Genomic DNA, 9,924 nt, shown 5'->3' with positions numbered 1-9,924 from the left:
GATGCATGTAGGATACCAACCTTCAAAGATTCAGCAATTTGACAGAAAAGGCAACCATAAGCAACACATTACCTATTTTATTGAGACTTGCAACAATGCCAGAACTGATGGCTACTTACTAGTTAAATAGTTTGTCCGCTCTCTTAAAGGAAACGCGTTCGAGTGGTACACCGACCGAAAATCAAAATCAATTGATAGTTGGGACCAAATGGAACAAGAATTCTTGAACAGGTTCTATAACACTCATCATATTGTTAGTATGATAGAATTGACCAACATGAAGCAATGGAAGGATGAGCCTGTAATCGACTACATTAATCGGTGGCGAGCACTCAGTCTTGACTACAATGATCGATTGTCAGAAATCTCTGCTGTAGAGATGTGTATGCAGGGAATGCATTGGGGCCTTCTTTACATTCTCCAAGGCATAAAACCTCGCACATTTGAAGAATTGGCTACGCTTGCCCATGACATGGAGATCAGTATAAAATCCTATGACGATAAAGGTCCGGTGGCCATAGAACCACGCAAGGATAAGAACGACTGGAAGAAGAACGACAAGTCATCAGAGAACACTGCTAAAGAATCCATGACTGTCTCAACTACCCCAGTCAAGATATCTGTTAAAGAGAACAAGAAAGATGATAAAAATTCTCACCAGTTTCAAGAAGGGGAAAGACAGCGTCCAATACTAAAGGAATTAGAGAAGAAGGAATACCTATTCCCCAATTCTGATGTTCCTGGCATATTAGAATGCTTTCTTGAAAATAAAGTTATAGAACTCCATGAATGCAAATGCCCTCAAGAGATGGGATGTGTTAACGACCCAAAATACTGCAAATATCATCATATTATCAGTCATCCAATTGAGAAGTGTTTCATTTTCAAGGAGGTAGTGTTGAATCTGGCAAAACAAGGAAAAATCGTGTTGGACACAGACGAAGTTGTAACTTTAAATCATACTACTGCTACTTTGACAACATCTGTCATGGGGAGTGCTCGTTCTCAACCTTCAAATTCTAAGGTATATGGCAGAACCATCCAATTTGGCTCATTCGAACCAAATTGACGTTTTAACATTTGGAAGAGTCTTTCCTCAGGATAATGAAGAAGGATAGACTCTGGTAACAAGAAAGAAACCACAGAAGCAACGAGCTGACATATTTCAGACTAGTCATTCTGAAAGGGGGCAAAGGAAGAAGAAACCTCAATATCACCATAAGCAGTCTAGCCATAAAAGAAAATAGGTCAAGAAAACACAGTTAACAAAACACGCTTCTATGAGCAAAGTCCAGAAGCCCATTACTTTGCAAGAGTTCTTTCCCAAAGGATATCTAGATGCGAAATTGTGACAGCTTACATGGTTTCAACTGAGAAAACGAGCCCTGATAGCGAGGATCAAGATGAAGCCTAACTTGTGAATGCAAAGGATGTAGCCATCATTGAAAAATCTGATGATGTAGAATAGTCAGAGGTACGCTTGATTCATGTGTGCAACAATTGATTTTACAGACGAGGATCTTCAATTGGGTTCAAAGCCACATAATTATCCTCTCTTTGTTTCCGTTTACATAAGAGAACAAAAAGTTACTCAAATTCTTGTTGATGGTGGATCAACAGTGAATCTTATGCCAAAATTTACAATGAAAAATATCACAGTTGACGAGTTTGGCATGAGCGAATGGAAGAAGCATTGTGGGCATACTGCACTACGCATCATACACCTACTCAAGCAACTCCGTATTCCATTGTCTATGGCGTAGAAGTGGTTCTTCTATTGGAGCAATAGATCCCTTCGTTAAGGATTGCTATATAATAAGGCCTTGCAAGTGAAGAAAATGCCATCTTACATCTTCAAGAACTGGAAGCATTGGATGGGAAGAGATTAGAAGCTCAACAATAGCTAGAGTGTTATCAAGCTCAACTTTCTAAAGCGTTCAATAAGAAAGTTCGACCTCGGTCATTTCAAGTTTGAGACTTAGTATTAGCTATTCGTAGACCAATTATCATGAATCATCGTAAGAGAAATAAATTTGTATCCAAATGGGATGGACCATATGTTGTTCACGAAGTTCACACTAATGGCGCATATCTCATTATTGATGAAGACGGAGTAAGAGTAGGGCCCATTAATGGCAAGTTCTTGAATCGTTACTTAATGGAGTAATGGGTTGCGGAAAATGAATATTGGGGCTATACGGAGATTGGAAAGCCTGCTTATTGTGCATTATAGGTGGTGGTGGCATATAACATTGATAATGTACACATTCAGCTTGATTTTCATTGCCCTTCAACAAATATTGTATACTTTTGTTAGGTTATAGTATGTTGCATCGGCGGTTGGTGCCAAAGTTTCTATTACTGAAAAAGATGTTGCAGATGAAATCAAATATTGGAAGTCGTTTGTTATAGGTTATGTGATGGGTAAGCGACCATATTACCCTCATTTCAAAGTGTTCATTAAGAAAACTGGTCTAAGGCAGCTACATTGGTTTATTTGAAGAATGGTTTCTTTATGGTACGTTTTTAACATTCGGCTGATGTCCAAAAAGTTCTTTCACGTATTCATACCTTTGAAAGGCGTGTGATCATTATCAAACAATGGAGCAAGAATGATGTTCTACAAAGGGAGGATTTTGACTCGTTGCCAGTTTGGATTCGTGTCCATGATCTTCCTGTTCATTGTCAAAATAATGCATCCCTCTCTAAGGTATGTTCTTTGTTCTCGAAACCAATATATATGGATGATCCTTCTTTACATCAAGATAAAGGTCAATCTGTTCATGTCATGGTATAGGTGGATGTTAGGAAAGAGTTACCAGAGCTATTGGTGATTGATGTTCATGGTGAGGACTGCACTGTCAACATTGAATATAAATGGAAGCCTATTGTGTGTTCATTGTGCAAACGGGTGGATCATGTAGCAGAGCGTTGTCCTTAAAAAGTTTTAAGTAAACCTAAACCTAAAAAACATATTGGGGATAGGTGGGTTGTGAAACAGAAAGCAAAAATGGTGGATATTGTTAATGCCCATCAAGTGTATGTTCAAAAGCCTGCAAGACAAGATGAAATCCCACTTGTTAATGTTAATACACATAACTCCTTTGCACTGCTTAAACTGGATGTGGATATAGAGTCTGCTTCTAAGAAAGATGGATGTATTAATACCGAGGTGATAAAGGAGGTGCCTGCTTTAAGGAAGGAATTGTCTAGTTTGGAGGATACTGCTGAGGTAGAAGTGGCATTAACAATATCCACCATTTTCTATACTGAAGCAGTTACGAATCTTGTAATTCACAATGTGGAGGCTACTGATAAATTGTTAGCATAGGTTTCTATAGAAAATGGACCAACTAATGGCTCCAATGTAATTCATAATGTGGAGACTGCTGATAAATTGGTAGCAGATGTTTCTATAGAAAAGGGACCAATGATGGTTCTAATGTTGTTGTTGAATTTGATATCTTGGAAGTAACATGTGCTGAATTGAATATGGGAGAAGCTACTCCTCAATAATCAGTCCTTACAGATGATAATTTAAAGTCAGAACTGGGAAAGAAATCTAAATATCGAGCTTTGACTGCTTCTGATAGGGTTACTAAGAGTAAAGTGGGGGTTTCTACCCCAACCTCGACTTCTAAATGATTGGTTTTTGGAATGTGAGGGGCTTGAATAAGCCCTGAAGACAAAGGGAGGTCAAAAATTAGATATCTAAGGAGGCCTCTCAGTTTATTTGCTTTATTGAAACTAAGGTGAAAAAAGATGCTTTTGATTAAATTTCTAGAAGATTAAGATTTAACTGGGAATGGCTATACAACTATGATGCTCATGACTATGGTAGAATTTGGATTGGCTGGAACCTTCTTGTTTTTTCTGTTCAAGCTATTGATGTGAAAATTCAGAGTATGTTACTCAAAGTGAGAATTATAGCGGCTGGAGAAGACTTCCTTTGTACCCCTGTGTATGCTTTGAATATAGCTAAAGATAGAAAGGATCTCTGGGATTTTATATGATAATATTCCAATATGGTCACTGGTCCATGGATGGCCATGGGAGATTGGAATGCCATTAGATTCTTTAGGGACAAGAAGGGTGGGAGAAAGGTTCCACAGAGACTATTGAATGAATTCAATGACTGCTTGGTTCATGCTGGTCTTAGTGAAGTGCATCCCACTAATGGTGATTGGTCTTGGTGTAATAGGCAAAAGATCTTTAAGAGGATTTTTATCAAATTGGATAGAGTTTTCTTGAATGAGGCATGGCTGGATAAATTACCTGGTACTAAGGAGTTATACACAGTTGCAGCTTATTCTGATCATTATAGGATGTCCATCCATATTTCTAAAGATTTTGCTACAGGTCCTAAGCCCTTCAAAATGTTAAAAGTGTGGTGTCTACAAAGTTGTACTCATTCAATTGTGTAGAAAGCTTGGGATAATGTGGTTGGTGGTAACCCCATGCATATTCTTTTGAAGAAATTGAGATTAATGAAGAATGATATTAAGGAGTGGAACAAGAATAGTTTTGGAGATGTGGGGGAGAAATTAATTAAGGCAAAACATCATCTTGACCAATCCCAATTGAATCTGTTGAATGCTCCTACTGACACTAACTTTCAAATTGAGCAAGAAGCTAGAGTTGATTTTCAAGCTGTTGCTGTGGATTAAGAGGTTTTGGTTGCCCAAAAGTCTCGAATTCTTTGGCTGAAAGATAATGACAGATGTACAGGTTATTTTTACAACAAAATGAAGCAACATAGGAACTTCAATGCTATAATTGCTGTAGAGAAAGAGACAGGTCAGACTACTAAGGATCATAATTTAATCAGAGAATGGTTTGCGGAGTTTTATCAAAATTTGTTTTCCAAAAAAAACTGAAAGTCTTCCAGAGGTTATTACTCCTGTTAAAAAGCTTAAAGTTGAAGAGGTTGAGGCTTTTGACAAGATGGTTAGTGCTGAAGAGATTAAGGGAGTTATCATGAGTTTTAATCCAGATAAATCTCCAGGTCCAGATGGATTCCTTGCTCAGTTCTTTCAAACTTTTTGGTCAGTTGTGGGAACGGATGTGATTGCTGTAGTTCAATCTTTTTTCAGTACCAGTGTTATGCCTATGGGTGTCAGTAGTTGTTTTCTTACTTTAATCCCTAAGGTAGGCAATGCTAAGAAGCTTGGTGAGTTTATACCTATTGCCTTATGCAACCTATTGTACAAGGTTATTACTAAAATTATGGCTAATAGACTATCTGTAGTTCTATCTTCTTTGGTTGGTCCTGAACAAAGTGCCTTTATGAAAGGTCGAAGAATTCAGGATGCATTGATTTTGGCTCATGAAATGGTTAAGGATTTTAAAGGTCCTAACCATGCCTCTATGGCTCTTAAGGTGGATATTAAGAAGGCTTATGATTCAGTTTTCTTTTTGCTAAAGATTCTCAAGGGGTATGGATTCAGTGAAGTATGGATTGCTTGGATATCTAATATTCTTACTTCTACTAGATACTCTGTCTTGATCAATGGTTCCCCTCATGGTTTTATTCAGCCAGGTAGGGGTCTTCGTTAAGGATGTCCTTTGTCCCCTCTACTGTTTACTCTAATTACATAATATCTCACTTCTATTATCAATGATGTTGTTCAAAGGAAGAGGCTGTCAGTCACTCACGTTGCAGCTCAAATTCATCCAGTGCTAAGTCATGTCTTTTTTGCTGATGATCTCTTGATTTCCTATAAAGCTTCAGTCTCTAATGCCAAAATCTTGGGAGATTTGTTTAAGAAATTTGAAGATTTAACTGGCCTGCAGGTCAGTCCTCAGAAGAGTAGTATTATCTTCTCTAGAGTGGTGAGGAGAAAGCAATCTATATTGAGAATTCTGAACTGCTCTAAAGATCATTTTCCCATCAAATACTTGGGATTGCCTCTATGTTTTACTGGTCTAAAGAAAGCTCACTGTCAAGGCTTAATTGATAAGATCTCTAATCAGATCAATTGCTGGTACACTAAGTTATTGTCAGTTACTGGTAAGGTGGAGTTCATTCGATCAACTATGACACCTATTTTCTTGTATTGGTGTAGCACTTACAATATTCCAATCTCAGTGATTAATCAGTTGTAGAAAATGTGTAGAAATTTCCTGTGGGGTAGTACTGATCATTCAAAGAAACTACATCTTATGAGCTGAGATTTGATTACTAGGGAAAAATCTAAAGGCGGATTTGGTTTGAGGAAACTTATGGATATTCAAGATGCTTCTAAAGTTGTTTTAACATGGGATTTTTTTACTAGCAAAGATAGGTTATCGGTGGCATGGTTCAAGAATAAATACACTCCTCACTCAAATTATTGGACTGCTATTCCGAAAGTCTCTTATTCAGCTATTTGGAAATCTGTGGCGGAGAAGAGAGATATTATGTTAGAATATGTTAGTTTCCGTATTGGAACTGGTTCAGTTTTTTCTTTTCAAGATCCCTGGTGTAATGGTTTGACAGTTGCTCAGAGGTTTAGCCATAGAGTGCTAAGGTCTTTAAATGTTCCTCGAACAGCTGTTTTGAACATTTTAATGAGGAATGGTGGTTGGGATTTGAACAGATTGCAAGGCCATGATTTACAGCAGCTTAGAGAATTTCTAGGTTCGGTGGTGATATATACTGATATGGATAAACTTCTATAGGATAATGGCAGATTTTCTTATAAGAAAGCTTGGTTGGCTATTAAAAATCATTTAGCTGAATTGGACTGGTATCAGTTTTGCTGGGGAAAAGCTAGACCAAGATGGTCCATAACTGCAATTTTTGTTTTACTTAATAGAGTACCATCTATGGTAAATCTTTAAAAAAGAAAACTCTGTTTGGTGGCTAGATATACATTATGTCATAGTGCCTTGGATACAATTGATCACTTGTTTATTAGATGCTACTTCTCACAAAAATTTTGGAGATGGTTAGGTGAGTTGTTGCAGTGGAACATGCTCCAGTTTGATACTCTTGTGTCACTCGAGGATTTATTTCATTGGTATAAGGATCTCAGTTCTGCGGGCTATCATAATACCTTGTTTACTACTGCTATGTGGGGTATCTGGCATGAGAGAAATGTAAGGTTTCATGGAAATCCTACGGATCCAAAAGTTGTTGCTAGGAGTCTATTGCTGGAGGTGTTGGATATACACAATACCTCAATTTCAGAACTTTTGCTTTAGATTCTTTTTGATTTAATGTGCTTGGACAGTGGATTGTTTTCCATTGACTCCTTGTTTTGTTTGTCTATTCCGGGGTGGATGTATGTATCATTTCCTACATAGTTGTGCTTTCATTCTGGGGGAATGCCCTCTCCGCTCCTGTACATATTTTTCTTTTCTTTATATACAAACACATTTATTAAAATAAAATATAAAAAAAAAAAGTGTTGGATATGATATAGTTGTAATAATACTAACATGGACTAATAGATATGTCTGACTACAATTACCACCTGCCACTCCGGAAACCATGTTATCATTGGCTTTCTAAAACACAATAAAATTGTGAATTTATTCAATTCAGTGCACAACCAGAAATGACAATTAAATCCTCAACATCAATGTAAAACAAGGACCACAATTATGTAAGTACAATTTGAAAAAAAAAAAGTAAAAACTTTTGGTAAATACCTCAACTATTCGTTTCATACACTTAGTGTTCTTCTTGGCATTTTTCTCATTCGGAGATTTGCGCCTCCGTATTTGTCCTTTAGATGTATCTTTAGTCTTGACGTCCATGGGGATTATTCCAGTGTTTTTTATCTCCCCATTATTTTATTTTTTACCACCCTTTGTAGTGCCAGCCAAAGTACGAGTACAACTTCTTTGGGCAGATTTTTCCATTCCATTGTTTTTACTAATAAATCATTGTATCCCTCGCTGTCTTCCGATGCAATGGAAGATATTTCAGTTAGAATACGACAAAGGGTCCTGTGTCGTTGCCTTACCTCAAGTTTGGGATCCATCAACATTTCACGGGCAAGAATCTCATCCAAGTTCCCATCTCTGGCTTTCCTAGTCCACCTTCTTAATATATATCGAGAAGGCATTTCAGTGATGTTCATGTAATCTTTAAGGATTTTTAAAATATGACTGCACAAAAATCCATTCATTTCAAAATTTACCACATAAACAAGATAATTCATCCTCAACTATTCTAGTCACACAACGTTGCATCCCATTACGGCTGGTAACTTTAAAAACACGTTGTCCATTGTTATCCATGTCACTGTAACTATTAACATTATCACTGACACAAGCTGTTAAAAACTCCTCCTGAAAAAGCTGAAATATAACTTTTGTGTACATCTCTCTCGCTTTAAGTAACATGTCACACTTTGTTTTAACTTGCAGAAGCCTCTGCAGCAAACCATACTCGGCTTCATACTCCTTGTAACGCTTATCCAACAATAGCCTATCAAAATGAGTGAAGAAATCGAGAAGAATGAGTTGCCTCGATAAGTACTCCTTCAAGCGAGCATTGAAACTTTCACTCAATTGTGTAGTGCGCATTCCCGCACACCACATATATTTAACGAATGTTATGGGCCATCTATGTCTCAAGCTTAACAAATGGTCAAGCCATGTGTTACCAACAAGATCATACACCCTTAGCATTGAATCCCATTCTGACATAAATTGTTCCTCCTCCTCAATTTCGAACATTAATTTAAATATCACATTCTTGATGCGTTCATCATGTTCAAATAAGAACCCACCATGCTTTTGTGCATTTTGTGTAATGACCCGAGTTTTTATTCAACCCGGTGCGTTAGTCATGACCCGAAACGGATCCAAGATGCGGAAACAAAAGAAGCAAAATGGCCACTAGAGATGTACGTCATCCCTAAGGCACCAAAACAACTCCCCATGAAGCCATGGAACTCAAATGAGCCAAGCAATGAAGCAAGAATGCCAAACCCGAAAAGAAATGAACTAAGGGCAAAATGGTTCTTTCACACTGAAATGGGTGCCACCGAGCACACCATTTAAAAGACAACAAAAAATGAACAAAGTTAGACTCAAGAATCGTCTAATTCTGAGTCCAAACGGAAAAGATATGAAATTAAAATAGAATAGCCTTCTCCATTTAAGAGTTACCACAAACCAATCTCACTATAACTAGAATAACTCTCACTATAGGTGGAGTTTTGATGAGTGGTTAGTGCCATTAGAAAGTTAACTTCAAGCTCTTGAGTTTAGAGTTAAGAATGACCTGATTTGGACCCGAAATGAAGAAGATATGATCTTTTGAAGTCGGTGCATGGAAACTGTCCAAAGGAAGCTGAAAAGAAAGGGTTCTAAGGAGGATCAGTCAACCGACGGCAAGGGTCAGCCGGCCGAAACTCAATCATCAGCCAGCCGAACCCCAATGATCAGCCGACCAAAATGATGTTTTTTAATAAAAGGCTACTGGAATGGCCTCGAGGGCTTTGTCAATTGGCTGATAGATCCTCATCAGCCGACTGACACATCTGCTGTAGTAGAAAAAGTTGTTGCAATGTGTGTGTGAGGTACTTAGGCCAATCCTAGGGTTCTACATGCATTCTACATGATCCAAACAAGTTTGAAAACATTCCCTAACCTCATGCAAGCATCCAAAACATGTCAAAACAAAGAGGAACATAAAATGATGTCCCAACGCATGAATTTTCATGAAAATTCATAAAATCTTCCAAAAATAGTTCCAAAGTTGAAACTTAAGAGTTTTGTGAAATGTGGATATGCACACAAACGTAAAAAGACATTCAAGAAACGTCCCAATGGTCCGCGGCTTCAAAATAACCCCAATGCAAAATATGACCTCTCAATAGCCAAAAATGCCTTAAAATGCTATAAATGAAACCAAAATGCAAAACGTAGAATGAAATGGTGTTTGGCCCTTGGCCACACCTCATACATAATCATTGGAACCCTATG

General features: G+C 37.6%; 1 protein-coding gene across 1 annotated transcript; it reads left to right on the top strand.

Annotated features, from left to right (window-relative positions):
• The first annotated feature begins 4,745 nt into the window (after positions 1 to 4,745).
• LOC132273949 (uncharacterized) lies at positions 4,746 to 6,660 on the top strand. The gene is made up of 4 exons (XM_059775069.1): positions 4,746 to 4,797; positions 4,889 to 5,539; positions 5,726 to 5,984; positions 6,186 to 6,660. Exons 1-4 carry the CDS (start codon positions 4,746 to 4,748, stop codon positions 6,658 to 6,660), a joined length of 1,437 nt encoding a protein of 478 aa, XP_059631052.1.
• The last annotated feature ends 3,264 nt before the right edge of the window (positions 6,661 to 9,924 follow it).

Source organism: Cornus florida, unplaced genomic scaffold (genome assembly GCF_030987335.1).
Source record: "Cornus florida cultivar Cherokee Brave unplaced genomic scaffold, ASM3098733v1 CherokeeBrave_3.0.0_Hap2_Chr09, whole genome shotgun sequence".
NCBI classification, from domain to species: Eukaryota; Viridiplantae; Streptophyta; class Magnoliopsida; order Cornales; family Cornaceae; genus Cornus; species Cornus florida.
Note: the sequence above shows the minus strand (reverse complement) of the source record. Positions and strands in the feature narration are given on the sequence as shown.